This window comes from Pseudophryne corroboree, chromosome 1 (genome assembly GCF_028390025.1).
Source record: "Pseudophryne corroboree isolate aPseCor3 chromosome 1, aPseCor3.hap2, whole genome shotgun sequence".
NCBI classification, from domain to species: Eukaryota; Metazoa; Chordata; class Amphibia; order Anura; family Myobatrachidae; genus Pseudophryne; species Pseudophryne corroboree.
The window spans coordinates 941,234,328-941,257,118 of NC_086444.1; the positions used below are offsets into that span (position 1 = coordinate 941,234,328).

General features: G+C 45.4%; 1 protein-coding gene across 3 annotated transcripts in view; it reads right to left on the reverse strand.

Moving 5' to 3' along the window:
* Positions 1-22,791, reverse strand: part of TBC1D9 (TBC1 domain family member 9) — a 188,159-nt gene that overhangs the window by 61,862 nt on the left and 103,506 nt on the right. For all 3 annotated transcript variants that reach the window (XM_063920383.1, XM_063920382.1, XM_063920384.1), the window contains 4 exons: positions 18,389-18,650; positions 15,177-15,384; positions 6,699-6,905; positions 11-181 (listed from right to left, as the gene is read on the reverse strand). In XM_063920383.1, the coding sequence (XP_063776453.1) occupies positions 11-181; positions 6,699-6,905; positions 15,177-15,384; positions 18,389-18,650 (848 nt within the window). The remainder of the gene's footprint in view (positions 1-10; positions 182-6,698; positions 6,906-15,176; positions 15,385-18,388; positions 18,651-22,791) is intronic.

The window sequence follows — 22,791 nt, forward strand, 5'->3', positions numbered from 1 at the left end:
TGCTGATTACCAGTTTGGGGTTGAATTCTTCTGGCGACCTCCTGCGATACATGGTCATTAACGTCTGTGTAGCTGTCGGAGCACTGTTGCCATTAATGTTTACTTGTCTATTCCCATCTGCTTCTGCTCCCAGTCTTTGCAGAGGACTACAGGAAACAAAGCTGCCGCCCCATGAGTAGACCTGTAAAATAAATGTACTCACATATGTAGATATGATAACATTGTGCCAACTTACAATGCAATTAGGAATGGTTCTAGTATGTACAACAAAAGACAGGTGACTGTATAACAATTCAACATTATTTTAACCGACCACTTAAATTGAAGCTCTACTGCTTTAAAAAGGAGTTCGCTGTTAGTAGTTCGTTTCTGTTATTGTCTAATTGAAATTTCTCCAGTTGGGTCCACAGGTTATCCACAGGACAGCGGAAATGGCACCAAATAGTCACGAGCTTTCTGGCCTCCCAGGATGCATCGGGCTCATCCATATAACCCCGCCCACCGACTCAGTCAAATCAGTTTTTTGTTTGGTGCGGCAGGAGGCGGACCACGGTCACAGGGCTGCTGTTAAAGTAGCCCTAAGCTTTTATTATTTTATTTTTATAGTCTTACTATGTTTTGAGTGATCTTTCTTAACAGCGTCTTAAACACATGCTAGAAAGAGTCGCTCCAACAACTCTCCACGGGGTCGCAACAACGCTTACCTTCAGGTATTAGTGCTGTCTCGGCGGGCGTCTCTGACGGATGTTCTAGCAGGTCCAGCAGACATTACCAGGCTGTGGCCGGAGCATGGGGAGAATGTAAGGCATCGGTTCCACTTACTAGGGGATCCAGACACATCCGCACTGTATTGGAGGAGATTACAAACAGTACTTGATGCGCCGCCACTCTTAAGTGCTCCAACGCTATGTTTTAGGGATCACAGGCGCCAGGACTAGGTTGAGGCCGCGATCCCTGGAGTTTATGTCAGCAGGGGGAGTCAGACGCTCTCCTGGTCGCCCCCTCCCCCCAAGCACATGACCAGTTTCCGTGCGTCTCCCGTCCATGAACTGATGACCTCACTTCCGTCTCAGACGCTACCACGAGGGTACTCGGTCACAGCTTAGGCCGCTGCGGTTGTGTACACTAGAGTTGCCGCCGAGACCGGGTCGCAGACAGGAGTGTCTGCATACACTCATCGTTCACTGAGCGTCTGTGTCCGTTATCAGTTACCGGAGCGGCAGTGTACACTAGTAGCGTCTGAATCCACTCAGCGTCTTTCCAGCGTATTGATCGATCTTGGAAGTGGAGTGAGTCTCCCTGTATCCCACTCCACTGAGTAAGGGTTATACAGTACTAAGATTCTATCTACTTGTTAGTATGAATAGTTAATTTTGGTACACAATGCATGTGAGGCCTGTACAGTACTGTTGTTTTCAGCATATTATGTCTGAAAAACTTGTTGTAATAGCTGTTTAAAAACAGAAATACAGTAATTGTACTCCTACATACTAGAAAAGTATTTTTGTGATTGATTATATTCTCATATGACAATTTTTAACATGTGACTGACTGCTAGTGTGATTGCTGACTTTTATATGTTTGTCAGTATTGTTTCTGAACCTCAATTCAGGTGCACGGGTTGTGTTCAGATTGATATCACTTCTATATCTATATAGGTGATTTTCAGTCACGGAGAGTGTAGTATTTGTAAAAAAAAAAACAGATTATTTACCATGTCTGTGAGCGGCAAAAGACGAGGATACTTATCAGGGACTTCTACACCCTTAACGTGCTTATCTGGTAAAAGGATTTTGCATGGAATAGCCCAGTATCTTACTTATGAGGGGCAACGCCCTGCAAGAAGGGGTGTGTCTACAATAGCTGACAGATTAGCACCTGCAGTTCCACCCCCGGGAATAGGTTACACTATTAACCCATACATGCAGCTCCCTCCTTATGGTTTGGTTCCAGCAGCTTCTACAAGTAGCCAGGCTATTAAAACCAGGGTAGATACATCCATGTTACAGACTACACAAAATGATACAACAGATGAGGATACAGTGTATTTAAATACCCCATATGATGATCAGTCGGAGGGTTTCAGCTCAGGGGATATAGCTGAGCTTATTGATGCAATGCAGGCTAGTCTGTCTCTGGAGGAATCAGCCAAAGCAGTGTCAAAATCTAAAGCACCTATGTTTAAACGTCCAAAAATAGTTAGGACTGAATTTCCAGAGTCAGAAGATCTGACGGAAATTATGGAAGAACCTTGGGCTACACCCAATAAAAAGTATAAGATTCCGAAAAAATGGGATTCTTACTATCCTTTTCCAGCTGCGGACTGTTCAAAAGGAGAAGTTCCTCCTAAAGTAGATGCACATGTTGTACGTAAATCTATTTTACCATTGCCGTCTACCTCACTGAATGATGTCCCAGATAGAAGAGTAGATGGTTTCTTGAAAAATATATATATATTTTTCTCTTTCTCTCTCAGGGGCTGTTGTAAGGCCAGCTATGGCTTCAGCCTTGATGGCGAAAACAATGGTAGAATGGGCGGAGGAACTAGAGAATGGCCTCTCTGATTCTACCAGGGAGCAGGAGTCTCATCTAGGCCGTATAAAACAAGCTGCGCAATATTTGGAAGCAGCAGCAATTGATATAGGTACGATTGCTTCTAAAGCATCAGCCTTGATGGTAGCCGCTCACAGAGCAATTTGGCTACGTACTTGGAAAGCAGATGAAGAATCCAAGAAAGTTTTGGAAGCTCTGCCTTTCGCTGGTGATATTCTGTTTGGAAAACAATTGACAGATATTCTAGAATCGGAAGCTGAATCCAAGGTGGTCAGGTTTCCGGCTAGTTATAACCCTAAGCCTAGGGGTTCGAAATTTCGGACATTTCGATGGCAAGGCAGAGCAAAAGGGAAAGAGGAATTTAAGCAACCCCAGTTCAATAAATTAACTAGGAGTAGGAAGCAATGGGCCAATAGACGGTTCCAAACCAGAACAGAAGCCATCAGTCTGAGGGTGCGGGCCTCCACCTGGAGGACTCCAGGGTTGGTGGCCGACTCCTTCACTTTGCACACAAGGCATCAGTAGACGACAGATGCTTGGGTGCAGAAGGTGGTATCTCTCGGTTAAGTTTTCCATTTCAAGAGGCAGCCTCCTCAAAGGTTTTTTTTTTTTTTTGCACCAGCCCGTCTCGTATAGAGTCGAAGGTCAACGCCCTGTAAGAAGCAGTTCAGAAACTGCTTCAGTCTGGGGTAATTATCCCAGTTCCCCACACACAACGGGAACAGGGTTTTTACTCCAATCTATTTTTGATTCAGAAGCCAAATAGGTCATTCCAACCAATTCTCAATCTCAAAATGTTAAACAAATACATTTGGGTTCCAAGGTTCCACATGGAAATGTTACTTTCCATAGTTTTGGCTATGGAACCAGCAGATTACATGATATCTTTGGATATACAGGACGCTTACCTACATGTGCCCATAGCACAATCCCATCAGTGTTACCTCAGGTTTATCATCCTCCAGCAACATTTTCAGTTCCAGGCTTTGCCCTTTGGGCTAGCGACAGCCCCCAGGGTATTTACCAAAATTATGGTGGTTATGGCAGCTTATCTCCGCAAACAGGGGATAAGAATTTTTCCATACCTCGACGATCTTTTAATCCTGGCACAATCCCAGGAATTACTCTTGAGCCATCTCCAATAGACGATAGTCTGTCTACAAGGACACGGATGGCTCATAAATTGGGAAAAATCGTCTCTGAATCGGATGGTTCATTTGGGGGCCATATTGGATTCAAGTCAACAAAGAATAGTTTTACCTTGGAAAAAGATATCCAAGGTGCAAGAATGACTCAGGAGTTGTTACACAGTCAGACAATATCAGTCCATGCAGCAATGCGACTGATGGGTCTGATGGTGTCAACATTCGACATGGTGGAATATGCACAATTCCACTCCAGACCTCTACAACACCTCATTCTGACCAGATGGAACGGAAGACATCAGACAATGGGGGTAATTCGGAGTTGATCGCAGCAGGAATTTTGATAGCAGTTGGGCAAAACCATGTGCACTGCAGGGGAGGCAGATATAACATGTGCAGAGAGAGTTAGATTTGGGTGTGGTGTGTTCAATCTGCAATCTAAATTGCAGTGTAAAAATAAAGCAGCCAGTATTTACCCTGCACAGAAACAAAATAACCCACCCAAATCTAACTCTCTCTGCACATGTTAAATCTGCCTCCCCTGCAGTGCACATGGTTTTGCCCAACTGCTAACAAATTTGCTGCTGCGATCAACTCGGAATTACCCCCAATAAAAAAACAGATGATAAAGCTTCCAGTAAACGTAAAAATGTCACTAACCTGGTGGCTTCAGACGCCATCTAGACAATGGGAGACCCTTTTGGATAACAGATTGGCAAGTCCTGACAACAGATGCCAGTCTTCAGGGCTGGGGAGCGGTGTTCGAAAGTTTCTGGTTCCAGGGAAAATGGACCATAAGGGAAAGTTGACTGCCAATAAATCTGTTGGAAATAAGGGCCATATATATGGCTCTGGTTCAGGCAAAGGACATTCTGCAAGGAAGACCAGTCCAGATCCGCTCAAACAATGCAACAGTAGTAGCGTACCTCAATCATCAGGGCGGAAGTCACAGCAAAAGGGATAATGGAGGAAGTAACTCACGTACTAAGACGGGCAGAACTCCATCTTCCAGCATTGTCCGCAGTGTTTGTTCGAGGAGGGCTGAACTGGGTAGCGGACTCTCTCAGTCAACACACCATTCAGGAAACCGAATGGGCGTTACACCTGGAGGTGTTTCAGACTCCAGTAAACAGATGGGGTCTGCCAGAGTTAGATCTCATGGCGTCCCATCTGAACAACAAAGTTCCGATATATAGGTCAAAGACAAAGGATCCCGGGGCGATCCTTGTAGACGCACTGTCAGAGAAATGGGAATTTCATCTGGCATATCTGTTTCCTCCAATCTCCCTGTTACCCTGGGTGGTGAGGAAAATAAAGCAAGCAAAGGGGGCTATAATTCTAATAGCTCCAGCTTGGCCCTGAAGGCATTGGTACACAGATCTACTAAGGATGTCCGTGGAAGCTCCAATACAGCTCCCTCAACGTCCAGATCCGCTAATGCAGGGTCCTTGTTATCACAGCCATCTGGATCGTCTGTCTTTGACGGCGTGGCTGTTGAAACCTCTATCCTAAAGTCAAGAGGATTTTCACAACAAGTAATTCAAACTATGCTTAGAGGAAGAAAACCTTCTTCAGCTCGTATTTATCATCGAATATGGCAAGTCTATATTCATTGGTGTAGTGAAAGGAGTATGGATCCAAGATCTTTTAGAGTATCCAGGATTTTGGATTTCCTTCAAGCAGGATTGGATAAGGGGTTAAAAGTAGCTTCCTTGAGAGTTCAAGTATCAGCATTAACTGTATGGTTTCAGAAAAAGATTGCTAACCTACAGGATGTGCGTACTTTCTTTCAGGGAGTGTTGCACATTCAACCTCCGTTTGTTCCTCCTGCAGTTCCCTGGGATTTAAATCTAGTTCTTAAAATCCTTCAGGGGGCTCCGTTTGAACCACTTAAGAGAGCAGATCTTAAATGGTTGATGGCTAAAGTTCTCTTTCTACTGACGATGGCGTCAGCTAGAAAAGTGTCAGATTTAGGAGCATTGTCATGTAAGTCTCCTTTTCTGATCTTTCATCCAGATAAAGCAGTTCTCAGAACTAAATCTGGTTATCTTCCGAAGGTGGTTTAAAAGTTTCACCTGAACGAAGAAACTGTAGTAACGGCTTTTCAGGTTTCTGCGGGAGAAGCATTGCTGGACGTAGTCCGTGCATTAAGAATTTACGTTGATCGTACTAGTGCCATCAGAAAGACAGATTCTCTCTTCATTCTCTACGGATTTCACAAAAGAGGATGGCCTGCTACTAAACAGACGCTAGCAAGATGGCTTCGAATGACGATTTCAGAAGCATATTCTCGTGCTGATCTCCCTGCTCCGGCTAATGTCTCTACACGTAGGGTAGGTCCTTCATGGGCAGCACAACATGGTGCTTCAGCAGAACAGATTTGTAAGGCAGCCACATGGTCTTCCATTAACACATTCATTAGACATTATGCCTTGGATACTTTTGCCTCTCATGACGCGGAATTCGGGCGAAAGGTTCTCCTGGCTAATCAGGAGCGTCCCCACCACTAATAATGGCTTTGGGAATCCCAATGTTATCCTGTGGATAACCTGTGGACCCAGCCGGAGAAATATACAGTTATGGTAAGAACTTACCATTGATAACGGAATTTCTCCTATGTCCACAGGTATCCCACCCTGACACACCTGCTTTGAGGATCTTTACAATCACTAAACCTCTTCCCTCTTGTATGGAAGGGTGTGTGTGTGTTCTTATCGCCTGAATAGGGTTCTACATGATGCTCCTGCCTAATTGCTGTGAAAACAACTGATTTGACTGAGTTGGTGGGCGTGGTTATGTGGATGAGCCCGATGCATCCTGGGAGGCCAGAAAGCTCGTGACTATTTGGTGCCATTTCCGCTGTCGCTCCGGCATATCCCAATGTTATCCTGTGGATACCTGTGGACATAGGAGAAATTCCGTTATCAACGGTAAGTTCTTACCATAATGGTATATATTACATTCCACAAGCAGAGTGCAGTATAAGCATTTTCCACACACCTCCTCTTCCATGCTGCTGTCACTCCCAGAAATATCTTTATTATAGTACATTTTCAGGGTAGTTTGCTGCAGGAAATCTGATATTCTCTGCACCAGAAAGTCTCTGTCCTTCAAGTTTGCAAATAGGAAAGTCATTCTGTTCTTGGTGCTGATAGACAGCGGGCTGGGCAGGACACTGGAGCTGTCGGCTTTCTCCACGATTGTCACCTGCATAAAAGCAAAGTGTTCACTGTATGAACAAGGGGAGGATGGAGCTGCTAACATCTCTCTGTACATACAGTAACTGGAAAAATAAATGGTGTCACCAATTGAGGAAAAATGGGAGAAAGAAATACAGAAATACAAGCAATGTACATAGGTATATTTATTATTTATTTATTACCAGTTACTTATATAGCGCGCACATATTAGAGAATATTTGGCCATTCACATCAGTCCCTGCCCTAGTGGAGCTTACTATCTATTTTCCTACCACATGTACACACACACACATTCATGCTAGGGTTAATTTTGTTGGGAGCCAATAAACCTACCAGTATATTTTTGGATTGTGGGAGGAAACCGGAGTACCTGGAGAAAACCCACGCAAGTACGGGGAGAATATACAAACTCCACACAGTTAGGGCCATGGTGGGAATCAAACCCATGACCTCAGTGCTGCAAGGCAGTAATGCTAACCATTACACCATCCGTACTGCCCATATGACATATGATTGAAACAAATGTTCCAAATAGGTTGTTCCAAAATTAGACTGTATAGGGGACATCTACCAAAAAAAAAAAAAAAAAATTATAATAATAATAGGTGATTTGCTAATCTACAGCTGCATGACAATTTTTCTACATAAGCTAATACACTTATACTGTCAGGCCACAACCTTATTCAGTTTCACATCTAAAAACTGTTCACTACAAAAAAGTGTCATAGTAAAGTCAGGCTGAATATCAGTGGCAAATTAGATTAACAAAAATAGGATTTTAATACCTACCGGTAAATCCTTTTCTCCTAGTCCGTAGAAGATGCTGGGGACTCCAAAAGGACCATGGGGTATAGACGGGATCCGCAGGATACATGGGCACACTAAAAGACTTTGACTGGGTGTGAACTGGCTCCTCCCTTTATGCCCCTCCTCCAGACCTCAGTTATAGGAACTGTGCCCAGGGGAGACGGACATTTCAAGGAAAGGATTTTTGTTAAACTAAGGGCGAGAGACAAACCAGCTCACACCACAAACACACCGTACAACTGGATTAGCAGGAATACCTGATAACAGTATGAACTAACAACAGCAACAAGCTGAATATAACTGATACACAACCTTTGTGTAACCGAAAACAACAAGTATCAATACAACTGCAAGGAACAGTCCGCACTGGGATGGGCGCCCAGCATCCTCTACGGACTAGGAGAAAAGGATTTACTGGTAGGTATTAAAATCCTATTTTCTCTTACGTCCTAGAGGATGCTGGGGACTCCAAAAGGACCATGGGGTCTATACCAAAGCTCCAGACCAGGCGGGAGAGTGTGGACGACTCTGCAGCACAGATTGAGCAAACATGAGGTCCTCCTCAGCCAGGGTATCAAACTTATAGAACTTAGCAAAAGTGTTTGAACCCGACCACGTAGCTGCTCGGCAAAGTTCAAGTGCCGAGACCCCTCGGGCAGCCGCCCAAGATGAGCCCACCTTCCTGGTAGAATGGGCCTTTACTGACTTCGGCAACCCAGCCGAAGAATGAGCGTGCTGAATCGTATTACAAATCCAGCGTGCAATAGTCTGCTTGGAAGCAGGATTTCCAATCTTGCTGGAAGCATACAGTACAAACAGAGCTTCCGTTTTCCTAACAAGAGCCGTTCTGGCGACATAAATTTTCAAAGCTCTTACGACATCAAGAGATTTTGGGACTGGCACAGCATCCGTAGCCACAGGTACCACAGTAGGTTGATTTATGTGAAACGAAGAAACCACTGTCAAAGTCAAAAATATTACATAGAGAGAACATACAAACTGCACACATTTAAGTCGCTATACTTGCAAATATGCGTAGCGAGCACAGCAATATATGGTAACACACGCATTTACACGGACGTGGCACAGAGATGGATTCGACACTTATTTCATACAGTACATAATTATAATAATATCAAGCACTAGACAACATGGAGATTTAAAATTAGCTAATGAATTAATGTCATGAATGTGTATTATTTGAACAGAACCAGATACACCCGTCATGTTTAATATTGAAACAAGCAGATTTGTGTGTAGATTAATTTGATACTTGTTGTGAAGTTGTGGGACATTGCTGCGGATAGTTATGATTATATGTATAAAAGCTAAAAATCACTTTGTTAGAACAATGCAGTGAACAGGGAACTGAAGACAACCCTTTTGGCAGATTTCAGGGCTGAACCTGATCAGCATATACAAAGCAAGAGAGACCCCTCCCCCAGGAACTAGTCAAACCGGAAAGTAGTTCCTGGCTAAGAGAAGAGGTCAGAGTTCAGTTGCTTGTGATCTCAGAGAACAGATGTACTGTAGCTACACTCAGAACCAAGCTGGCATCCAGAAGAAATGGCTTGCTTATCACCAGGCTCCAAGCGAAAGGCTAAGTATTGAATCCACATGGCTGATTGGCATAGAATAGTTTAAAGTAGTTGTGAAATGATTGGTATTGAATAGTTAGTGGAGATACAAATGGCTTAAGGTTAATGAGGCTTGTGCAGTTGTGTGATTGTTATGTGTTGGTGATAATACTCTATGAAATCTGTAATGAATTGGAACAGTAGACAATCTGTAGCATAGTATTCCTGGTATACATTTATGGATGGTGATTTATAACAGATTATAGTAGTTTTACATGATGCATCTTGCTGAAGGCTTGCAGTCAAAACATACTTCCTTTTGTTACTGTAGTCATGTGCTTGTAGCAATGGCATGCTGATATGTGTGGTTACATTGTGATCTGGTCTTGTGATGATTCATATAGCATAGCCAGCATACCATATGCTCAGGTTATTGAGATACTGAGTTTGTTTGGAATGTGAAATTGAATAAGATGGTTCTAGGAAGTTGGATTGGAATGTGGAATAAGATTAGTTGGTTTGTAGAAAATGGCTGCTGCTGGGTGTTTTCTCCTCCCCCTTTGAACCATGTGTTGCAGTCTTTGGAATCATGGGAGTTTTCCCAAAATGGAGTCTAGCTTCTGTCCCATGCGGTATTGTAGGGTTGTGTATATAGGGACAGCCAGTATGGGTAAGCTCAAGTATTCTCTCCACAAAGATTCTCAGCATTGACTAACTGCGCAGCGATTGTTTCTCACATGTGTAAGTTTCTCTGCAACCATATTGTCTTATTGTTATTGTTAGCCATTCTCTCTCCCCCTCTCTCTCCCCTCCCCCTTAAACGTACTTGTGTCTTTATTGTATTTTATGTGTAGTTACTTGGTTAGATATTCTATGTTATCTTGGTAGTGTATAAATTGTAAAGTGTATTCTTTTGCAAAGTGAACGTTCTCATTCTCTCACTAAAGGCGTTAGAACCTTAGACCGGTATTTGGTTGATTATTGTATTACTAAGGGGTTCTCAGAGCGTCATAGTCGCTCATACAGCTTTTAAGCTAACAAGGTTACACTGCATTACATCTACACATTATCACTGCACAAATGTTTACAGTATAAGTACATTCCTTAAGGTATAGTTAAGGGCGTACCCTTGCGGTACCTTTTGCGCCAATTGCGTACTGTGTTCTTTAACCTTTAACGTGTTTTTAATAGGACAAATATTATAGACATTGTCACCACCTTCGGCAGAAATTGTTGACAAGTCCTCTATTCCTATCTATCCACATGAAAAATCAAACATGGGCTCTTGTGAGACAAAGCCACCAATTCTGTCACTCGTCTGGCAGACGCCAAGGCCAAAAGCATGACCACTTTCCAAGTGAGAAACTTTAACTCAACCTTTCGCAAAGGTTCAAACCAGTGAGACATAAGAAACTGTAACACCACTTCAAGATCCCACGTTGCCACGGGTGGCACAAATAGAGGATGGATATGCAGCACTCCCTTCACGAACGTCTGAACCTCAGGAAGGGCGGCCAATTCTTTTGAAAGAAAATAGATAAAGCCGAAATCTGCACTTTGATGGAACCCAATTTCAGGCCTGCATCCACGCCTGCCTGCAAAAAATGAAGGAAATGACCCAAGTGAAATTCCTCCGCAGGAGCTGTTTTGGTTTCACACCACGACACATATTTTCTCCAAATACGGTGATAATGTTTTGCCGTGACCTTCTTTCTAGCCTTAAGGAGAGTGGGGATGACTTCCCCGGGAATTCCTTTACGAGCTAGGATTTGGCGTTCAACCTCCACGCAGTCAAACGCAGCCGCAGTAAGTCTGGAAACATGCATGGCCCCTGCAGTAACAGGTCCTCTCTTAGAGGAAGCGGCCAAGGATCTTCTATGTGCAATTCCCGAAGATCCGGATACCAGGCCCTCCGTGGCCAATCTGGAACGACAAGTATTGCCTGAACCCTTGTTCGTCTTATGATCCTCAGCACTCTTGGAATGAGAGGAAGCGGGGGGAACACATACACCAACTGAAACACCCACGGAGTTACCAGGGCGTCCACTGCACTGGCTTGGGGGTCCCTTGACCTGGTACAATACCTCGGAAGCTTCTTGCTGAGGCGAGACGCCATCATGTCTATTTGAGGAATTCCCCAACGCCTGGTCACTTCTGCAAACACCTCTGGATGAAGGGCCCACTCTCCTGGATGGAGATCGTGTCTACTGAGAAAGTCTGCTTCCCAGTTGTCCACGCCCGGAAGGAAAACTGCTGACAGAGCGCTCATGTGCTGTTCCGCCCAGCGGAGAACTCTTGTGGCCTCCGCCATTGCCGCCCTGCTCTTTGTTCCGCCCTGGCGGCTTATGTACGCCACCGCTGTTATGTTGTCCAACTGGATCAGGACAGGTAGACCTTGAAGAAGGTTCTTCGCTTGCAGAAGGCCGTTGTAAATGGCTCTTAACTCCAGAACATTTATGTGGAGACAAGATTCCAGGCTTGACCATATTCCCTGGGAACTTCTTCATTGCGTGACTGCACCCCAGCCTCGGAGACTTGCATCTATGGTCAGCAGGACCCAATCCTGGATTCTGAATCTGCATCCCTCTAGAAGGTGAGAACTTTGCAGCCATCACAGGAGAGAAATTCTGGTCCTGGAAGATAGACTTATTTTCCGGTGCATGTGCAGGTGAGACCCGGACCATTTGTTCAGCAGATCCCACTGAAACACCCGGGCATGAAACCTGCCAAACTGAATGGCTTCATAAGCCGCAACCATCTTCCCTAGCACTCGAGTGCATTGATGAATCTACACTCTTGCCGGTTTCAGAATCTCCTTGACCATGGTCTGGATTTCCAGAGCTTTTTCCGCCGGAAGAAACACTCTCCGTAGTTCCGTGTCTAGGATCATGCCCAAGAAGGACAGCCGAGTTGTCGGAATCAGCTGAGACTTTGGCAAATTGAGAATCCAACCATGATGTTGCAGAACCGTCAGGGAGAGCTCCACACTTCTTAGCAACTGCTCTTTTGATCTCGCCTTTATCAGGAGATCGTCCAAGTACGTGATAATTGTGACACCCTGCTTGCGTAGGAGTACCATCATTTCCGCCATCACCTTGGTTAAGACCCTCGGGGCCGTGGAAAGCCCAAACGGCAACGTCTGAAATTGGTAATGACAATCCTGCACCGCAAATCTCAGGAAGGCCTGATGAGGAGGATATATCGGAACGTGTAAGTAGGCATCCTTTCTGTCGACTGACGCCATAAAATCCCCACCTTCTAAGCTGGAGATCACAGCTCGAAGAGATTCCATCTTGAACTTGAAAGTTTTCAAGTATGGATTGAGGGATTTTAGGTTCAGAATCGGTCTGACCGAGCCGTCCGGCTTCGGCACGATAAAGAGGCTCGAATAGAACCCTTCCCCCCGTTGGGACGGGGGAACTGGGACAATGACCCTCTGTTGACACAGCTTTTGTATCGCAGCGTTTACTACTTCTCTTTCTGGAAGAGAAACTGGCAAGGCCGATTTGAAAAAGCGGCGGGGGGGGGGGGCATCTCCTGAAACTCCAGTTTGTACCCTTGGGACACTATGTCTAAAACCCAAGGATCCAGGGCCGATTGAAACCAGACCTGACTGAAGATTCGGAGACGGCCCCCCACCGGCACGGATTCCCGCAGGGGAGCCCCAGCGTCATGCGGTGGACTTGGCAGAGGCGGGGGAGGACTTTTGGTCCTGGGCGCCAGACACAGCAGGCAACCTTTTTTCCCCTTTCTCTACCTTTTGAAGCGAGGAAGGACGAACACCTTCCTTTTTTGTATTTATTAGGCCGAAAGGACTTCATCTGAGAATGGGGCGCCTTTTTCTGTTGTGCGGGAACATAAGGAAGAAAAGATTACTTACCCGCAGTAGCGGTAGACACCAGGTCAGCAAGGCCGTCACCAAACAAGACTTTACCTTTAAAAGGGAGAGCTTCCATAGCTTTCTTTGAGTCGGCATCAGCATTCCATTGATGAATCCACAGCGCCCTCCTGGCCGAGACCGCCATGGCATTGGCCCTTGATCCCAAGAGGCCAATATCCCTCGCTGCATCCTTCAGGTAATCTGCAGCGTCCTTGATATAACCAAGAGTCAAAAGAATGTTATCCTTATCAAGGGTATCCATAGCAGAAGCTAAATTATCAGCCCACTTAGCAATAGCACTACTCACCCATACCGACGCCACAGCAGGCCTGAGTAGTGCACCAGTAGTAACGAAAATGGCCTTCAATGTCGTCTCCTGCTTGCGATCCGCCGGATCCTTGAGGGCAGCCGTGTCAGGAGACGGAAGCGCCATCTTTTTGGACAATTGGGATAGAGCCTTGTCCACATTTGGAGACGACTCCCATTTCTCCCTGTTGTCAGAGGGGAAAGGATATGCCATAAAAATTCTCTTGGGAATCTGCCACCTTTTGTCAGGCGACTCCCAAGCCTTTTCACAAAGAGCGTTCAGTTCATGAGAGGGGGGAAATGTCACCTCAGGCTTTTTTCCCTTACACAAACAAACCCTCTTATCTGGAACAGGGGGTTCTTCAGAAATATGCAAAACATCTTTAATAGCCACAATCATGTACTGAATACTCTTAACTACCTTTGGATGTAAAGTAGCCTCATTGAAATCGACACTGGAATCAGAGTCTGTGTCGGTATCTGTATCTGCCATCTGGATAAATGAACGTTTTTGTGACCCTGAGGGGGTCTGTACCTGAGACAAAGCGTCCTCCATGGATTTCCTCCATGTTTGTGGCTGAGAATCAGATTTATCCAGCCTCTTAGACAATAATGCCACATTTGCATTCAGTGTACTCAACATATTCACCCAATCAGCAGTCGGCTATGCCGACAGAGTCATTCTCAAATCTTTTTCTGCACCCCCAGTAACTTCCTCCGGGGAGGAACACTCAGCCTCAGACATGTCAACACGCAGTACCGACACACCCACACTCACACCGGCCAAATAAAGGGGACAGACCCACAGAGAAGCCTGTAGAGAGAACACAGAGGGAGTATGCCAGCTCACACCCCAGCGCCCATATACTACAAAACAAATAATATATGTTGTTTGCGCTGTAAATATACACATATAAAGCACCAAATTGCATGTGCCCCCCCCCCCTCCCCCGTTTTGCTCCCTTGTTGCTTGTAAGGAGCTTGGAGGTCCGGGCCAGCGTCTCTGCAGCGGCTGTGGAGAGAGAAAATGGCGCTGGTGAGCTGTGCGGCTAAGCCCCGCCCCTTCCCGGCGCGCTGTAGTCCCACTTAAATTTGAATTTCTTTATACTGGCAGGGGTATCGTATACGGTGCCCGGGCACCGAATATGCCTCTTGCCAGTGCAAAAAAGACCCTCAGTAACTGCTGCCCAGGGCGCTCCCCCCCAGCACCCTGCACCCTGTGAGTGCCGTTGTCCACGATGCAGGGAGTCCCTGAAAATAAAAAACCTAACAAAAGTCTTTCCAGAGAAACTCAGTAGAGCTCCCCTAGTGTGTGTCCAGTCACTCCTGGGCACAGAATCTAACGGAGGTCTGGAGGAGGGGCATAGAGGGAGGAGCCAGTTCACACCCAGTCAAAGTCTTTTAGTGTGCCCATGTCTCCTGCGGATCCCGTCTATACCCCATGGTCCTTTTGGAGTCCCCAGCATCCTCTAGGACGTAAGAGAAAAAATCAAATGAAGACAATAAATTTGACTACAGAATTTTCTAGAGTAAGAAACTAAAATTACATAAATTGATATATAAACAACTATAAGTGAAATAACAAAAAAGTAATTTCTGAGTAGCTTCCCCTCACTATAATATCAATAACAGAAACTACTGGGGATGGCAGAAATGGAATGCAGTCAGGGTCCTGGCAGTCAAATACCAACCCAGCAGAAATACCTACCTCCCGCAGTGGAATGATCAAGCTGCACAGGTTCTCTTCCTTACTAGTGAAGCAGATGTAATTTGTAGAAACGAACATTTGCCCCACAATGTGCCTCTTACTGAAGGGTGTCCACAGCGTGCAGTCTGTGTGTCCATCTAACTTCTCATCCTTGGGAAGACGGAAGACAGCCCGGTACCTTTCACTTTTGGCTCGAGCATCCAAATCTCTGTAACATATACACACATACTGTAGAGGCTGACCATTTAAATCCTCAACAAATAAAACAAGTTAGATGATTGCAGACTACTATTTTGCAAATTTTTTTATAAGAACCATAAAGATGTCAATATTATATGTTGGAGAATGGATAATATATAAAAAGGAGTTATACGAAAACCTTCTCTGTATGTCCACCACCCAATTACCTAAAGGAGAACCTATGCAAAAGGCTGGTACTTGGAACAATTAGGGAGATCAAGTTTTTATTGCTGAAAAAGATTAAGCTATATTTTCCCTGTGAGTTATATTTTGCAAGTAACATTAAAATTGTGCTACATATTTTTATAACATTACAATTTGCACATTACTATGGAAAGGTTGTCTAAAAAAAAAAGTCTTCAGCGCTTTCCTTCTCAAGTGCTCTTTAATAGAAGTCGATCTTCTCCGGACCAGTAATACAGTAGTAGATGAGGGTGCAGTCTATGCCAAACACACAGAGAAACTTCAATTGTATCCTAGATATCGAGGTCTATTCACATAGAAAATGAAAAGTGAATTGTTACTTATCACTATATATATATATACATATATAGCTTAAAGAAGTAGCAATTCATGTGTACTTACCCTTCAGCGATGCGATCCAAAATCCATGACTCCAGCAGAACTGTTTTCTCCTGCAGTCCCGCCTGCGAAGCCGGTGGGTCCCTTCTATGCATTCACTGGCAGCTGAGGTGAGGCTCAAGGGTGGAGCTATTCCGGGGTGCTGGGCAGAGAGCAGGGAAGCATTGAGCTTCCCTGCCATATCGCACTATAGCTCAGACTGTGCCATCCTAAGATGGCGAATCTGAACTCCCTGGAAAAGTGGGAAGCTGAGCTATCTGTCACTTCATTAATCACACTCACCAAACTAAAGTATTGTGATGCGAATCAGGCACAGAGTGGGAGGGCTGCTGGAGAAGTTAGGAACGTCTCCATGGTAACCCATTTTGTGAATAGGCCAAAGCAGAGAAAAGCCCTGTTTTCCGCAAAACAGGGCTTATCTCTGCTTTATGAATAGACACCATAGCGTCTACAGTATCAGGGTCTGATTGGCTCACAGGGTTACATGGGAAATGCCTAGTGGGCCACACTGACAGACTGCCCAGCCCTTCCTCTAGGGCAGGCATTCCTAACCTCGGTACTCAGGGCACACTAACAGTGCAGGTTTTAGAGATATCCATGCTTTCAGCGCAGATGGTTAAATCAAAAAAATAGAGGTACTAATTAAGTCACCTGTGCTCAAGCATGGCTATCACTAAAACCTGCACTGTTAGTGTGCCTTGAGGACTGAGGGTGGGAATGCCTGCTCTAATGGTCAGATTCCAGACAATGTACTCACATTTGACACCGCTACTCTGTTAGAGGGTCTGTTACCTCATTGTGGAAGGACCACTGATGAACATATGTACTTATTTGATTCCTATAGAAACACCACCAAATTTCACCCTGCCGCCAATCAAAGCGTTTGGTCACGACACACGCCTGTTTCCCCTCATGTTGGCTGCAGGTTTTGCCATAACGAATACAGTTACTGGCAGTGATTGGAATGGAATTGCAACTTTGCTTTCATTCATTCATTTCATTCACTATCCTACAATTAAGTTATCCCAGTTGTAAGAGCTAAGATAGTTGATTTTTTTGTGTTACAATGAAATTTATTTCACCGTAACTAGACCTAAAGCACTTCTCGTTGAGTTTTAGACACCAGTCAGTTAGAAGCCGGGTCCCCTAATCACATACTTTGCATTATTAGACAGGCTGTTAAATAATACTGCATTCCCAGGGCTATAATGTATTCAATGCTGTATATTGCATATATTAACCTGGTACATTATCATGCATGCACTATCAGCATTTACTATATATAATTATACAATGTTGCACATAAAGAAATCCATATATCAAATAATGTGGACATCCACTGCTTACGTATTGCTTTGCAGGTTATTAGATGCATCTGACTAGCCTTGCAAGCATTTTATATGCTTTATTCAGAAAATCTATCATATGTACAGTTACAGCAGTTCTATAATGAGGTTTTATTTTGTTTTTTGTATTATTTACTAATATTAAGCTAAGCTTTCACTAGCAGGGCCCTCTTCCCTCATGTGCTTTTACGTCTCTTACTTAACTTATGTTCTTTTCAATACTCCCTTTGATGGCACCAAATCCCTCGGTTTTCTGCTACCCTGATACGTATCGGCCCAGATTTGCATTCTCTAATGCTTAGCCCTGCCTCTGTGGTATCTGGCCACAACCCCTCAGGCATCTAACCAAGCCCCTTAAGTATTGTTCCCTACTGCATTTCTCTGGTGGGCTTTTCATACTCCAGTCTGCAGAATCGAGTTATAATCAAGATGTAGGACAATAGGAAACAATATATTTTGGTTTTTACTGCCAACGGATATCTGGCATTAGACTTCTGGGTTAAGATTGAAAATTCTTCTCTTAATTTTACATTGTATTTATTTTATATTGGACTCTGGAAATATTACGATCATATTGATCAATAAATTAACTTAACTTATTTAGTATAAGTGGGCCTCTGGTCTCCCTAGGCTATTAAGGATCTAATGCAGAATGTCTCTAAACTTATCCTTTCCAGGTAACATTATAAAATAAATCTAGTATTGTCCCTTGTTTCCTGTTATTGTAGGTCCAGCATAAGTGCTTAATTCCCCCTTATCAAAGCAGCTACCTGTATAGGTACCACAGCCATCCAATCTTGTATCACAGCCAGCCAATCAGGTACCACAGCCATCCAATCATGTACCACAGCCATCCAATCATGTATCACTGCCAGTCAAACATGTATCACTGCCAGCCAAACAGGTACCACAGCTGCATGGGTCTTTCACGGCTTTCACAATATTTCTGCTCCTTGTTTCTAGACAAAAGGATTCTTGACCAGATGTTTCTTGGTAAGAGATAAGAACTAAGGGGTTGTTACTTTTTTTAAAACCTTCCCTCACCTTTTTAAGGCAGATACTTTTTGAGGGGATTTCTTTTTTAATTTCGGTAAGGATCGATCTTGCTCAAACCCCTCATTATCCAAGAGCTGCCTCATGGCTATGTTGGCCAACTGCTCCATTAATTTGAAAGTTTCCAATATGTTGAGAAAGACTGAAAAGAAATGTTCACTAGACCGAGTGCTGACTTTAATCATGTCAGGGAGAAGTAGGGTAGCAGTCTTTTCCAGCTGTGTTATATCCACCCATCGGATCACCAGCTTGGCTGAGAAAGACAGAAAACAATGTGTCACCAGCAGGAACACTGTGAATCACACCTTGGCCAAAGACAGAGCAAACAAATCATTCAATGTTTTGTAGCAGCCCAATACCATGATCAGGAGAGATTCAGCTACATATTATTGCTACTGTAGTTTATTCCAAACCTAAAGGGGGGTACTGACGGGAGAGATGTGTGCTGAGCGATCTTAACACAGACCGCTCAGCACACATCTCTCCCCCCGCTCAGCACAGCGCAATGTGCTGAGCAAGGGGAAGGGGGGGGGGGGGGGGAGGGGGGCATATCTATCTATCTATCTATCTATCTATCTATCTATCTATCTATCTATCTATCTATCATTTATATATATTTCTCTGACGTCCTAAGTGGATGCTGGGGACTCCGTAAGGACCATGGGGAATAGCGGCTCTGCAGGAGACAGGGCACAAAAGTAAAAGCTTTAGGATCAGGTGGTGTGCACTGGCTCCTCCCCCTATGACCCTCCTCCAAGCCTCAGTTAGGTTTTTGTGCCCGGCCGAGAAGGGTGCAATCTAGGTGGCTCTCCTAAAGAGCTGCTTAGAGTAAAAGTTTTGTTAGGTTTTTTATTTTCAGTGAGTCCTGCTGGCAACAGGCTCACTGCAACGAGGGACTTAGGGGAGAAGAAGTGAACTCACCTGCGTTCAGGATGGATTGGCTTCTTAGGCTACTGGACACTAGCTCCAGAGGGACGATCACAGGTACAGCCTGGATGGGTCACCGGAGCCGCGCCGCCGACCCCCTTGCAGATGCTGAAGAGAGAAGAGGTCCAGAAATCGGCGGCTGAAGACTTCTCAGTCTTCATGAGGTAGCGCACAGCACTGCAGCTGTGCGCCATTGCTCTCAGCACACTTCACACCAACGGTCACTGAGGGTGCAGGGCGCTTGGGGGGGGCGCCCTGGGCAGCAATGAAAGTACCTATGCTGGCTAAAAATACATCACATATAGCCCCTGGGGCTATATGGATGTATTTAACCCCTGCCAGGTTGTCAGAAAAACGGGAGAAGAAGCCCGCCGAAAAGGGGGCGGGGCCTATTCTCCTCAGCACACAGCGCCATTTTCCTACACAGCTCCGCTGCTAGGAAGGCTCCCAGGCTCTCCCCTGCATTGCACTACAGAAACAGGGTTAAAACAGAGAGGGGGGGCACTTATTTGGCGATATTATTATATATTAAGATGCTATAAGGGAAAACACTTATATAAGGTTGTCCCTGTATAATATAGCGTTTTGGTGTGTGCTGGCAAACTCTCCCTCTGTCTCCCCAAAGGGCTAGTGGGGTCCTGTCCTCTATCAGAGCATTCCCTGTGTGTGTGCTGTGTGTCGGTACGTGTGTGTCGACATGTATGAGGACGATGTTGGTGAGGAGGCGGAGCAAATTGCCTGTAATGGTGATGTCACTCTCTAGGGAGTCGACACCGGAATGGATGGCTTATTTAGGGAATTACGTGATAATGTCAACACGCTGCAAGGTCGGTTGACGACATGAGACGGCCGGCAAACCAATTAGTACCTGTCCAGGCGTCTCAAACACCGTCAGGGGTTTTAAAAACGCCCATTTACCTCAGTCGGTCGACACAGACACAGACACGGACACTGACTCCAGTGTCGACGGTGAAGAAACAAACGTATTTTCCATTTGGGCCACACGTTACATGTTAAGGGCAATGAAGGAGGTGTTACATATTTCTGATATTACAAGTACCACAAAAGAGGGTATTATGTGGGGTGTGAAAAAACTACCTGTAGTTTTTCCTGAATCAGATAAATTAAATGAAGTGTGTGATGATGCGTGGGTTTCCCCCGATAGAAAATTATTGGCGTTATACCCTTTCCCGCCAGAAGTTAGGGCGCGTTGGGAAACACCCCTTAGGGTGGATAAGGCGCTCACACGCTTATCAAAACAAGTGGCGTTACCGTCTCCAGATACGGCCGCCCTCAAGGAGCCAGCTGATAGGAGGCTGGAAAATATCCTAAAAAGTATATACACACATACTGGTGTTATACTGCGACCAGCGATCGCCTCAGCCTGGATGTGCAGCGCTGGGGTGGCTTGGTCGGATTCCCTGACTGAAAATATTGATACCCTTGACAGGGACAGTATTTTATTGACTATAGAGCATTTAAAGGATGCATTTCTATATATGCGAGATGCACAGAGGGATATTTGCACTCTGGCATCAAGAGTAAGTGCGATGTCCATATCTGCCAGAAGATGTTTATGGACACGACAGTGGTCAGGTGATGCAGATTCCAAACGGCACATGGAAGTATTGCCGTATAAAGGGGAGGAGTTATTTGGGGTCGGTCCATCGGACCTGGTGGCCACGGCAACAGCTGAAAAATCCACCTTTTTTACCCCAAGTCACATCTCAGCAGAAAAAGACACCGTCTTTTCAGCCTCAGTCCTTTCGTCCCCATAAGGGCAAGCAGGCAAAAGGCCAGTCATATCTGCCCAGGGATAGAGGAAAGGGAAGAAGACTGCAGCAGGCAGCCCATTCCCAGGAACAGAAGCCCTCCACCGCTTTTGCCAAGTCCTCAGCATGACGCTGGGGCCGTACAAGCGGACTCAGGTGCGGTGGGGGGTCGTCTCAAGAGTTTCAGCGCGCAGTGGGCTCACTCGCAAGTGGACCCCTGGATCCTACAAGTAGTATCCCAGGGGTACAGATTGGAAATTCGAGACGTCTCCCCCTCGCAGGTTCCTGAAGTCTGCTTTACCAACGTCTCCCTCCGACAGGGAGGCAGTATTGGAAACAATTCACAAGCTGTATTCCCAGCAGGTGATAATCAAAGTACCCCTCCTACAACAAGGAAAGGGGTATTATTCCACACTATATTGTGGTACTGAAGCCAGACGGCTCGGTGAGACCTATTCTAAATCTGAAATATTTGAACATTTACATACAAAGGTTCAAATCAAGATGGAGTCACTCGGAGCAGTGATAGCGAACCAGGAAGAAGGGGACTATATGGTGTCCCTGGACATCAAGGATGCTTACCTCCATGTCCAAATTTGCCCTTCTCACCAAGGGTACCTCAGGTTCGTGGTACAAAACTGTCACTATCAGTTTCAGACGCTGCCGTTTGGATTGTCCACGGCACCCCGGGTCTTTACCAAGGTAATGGCCGAAATGATGATTCTTCTTCAAAGAAAAGGCGTCTTAATTATCCCTTACTTGGACGATCTCCTGATAAGGGCAAGGTCCAGAGAACAGTTGGAGGTCGGAGTAGCACTATCTCAAGTAGTTCTACGACAGCACGGGTGGATTCTAAATATTCCAAAATCGCAGCTGTCTCCGACGACACGTCTGCTGTTCCTAGGGATGATTCTGGACACAGTCCAGAAAAAGGTGTTTCTCCCGGAGGAGAAAGCCAGGGAGTTATCCGAGCTAGTCAGGAACCTCCTAAAACCAGGAAAAGTGTCAGTGCATCATTGCACAAGGGTCCTGGGAAAAATGGTGGCTTCTTACGAAGCGATTCCATTCGGCAGATTTCACGCAAGAACTTTTCAGTGGGATCTGCTGGAAAAATGGTCCGAATCGCATCTTCAGATGCATCAGCGGATAACCCTGTCTCCAAGGACAAGGGTGTCTCTTCTGTGGTGGCTGCAGAGTGCTCATCTACTAAAGGGCCACAGATTCGGCATTCAGGACTGGGTCCTGGTGACCACGGATGCCAGCCTGAAAGGCTGGGGAGCAGTCACACAAGGAAAAAATTTCCAGGGAGTGTGATCAAGTCTGGAGACTTCTCTCCACATAAATATACTGGAGCTAAGAGCAATTTACAATGCTCTAAGCTTAGCAAGACCTCTGCTTCAAGGTCAGCCGGTATTGATCCAGTGGGACAACATCACGGCAGTCGCCCACGTAAACAGACAGGGCGGCACAAGAAGCAGGAGGGCAATGGCAGAAACTGCAAGGATTCTTCGCTGGGCGGAAAATCAGGTGATAGCACTGTCAGCAGTGTTCATTCCGGGAGTGGACAACTGGGAAGCAGACTTCCTCAGCACGACCTCCACCCGGGAGAGTGGGGACTTCATCGGGAAGTCTTCCACATGATTGTGAACCGTTGGGAAAGACCAAAGGTGGACATGATGGCGTCCCGCCTGAACA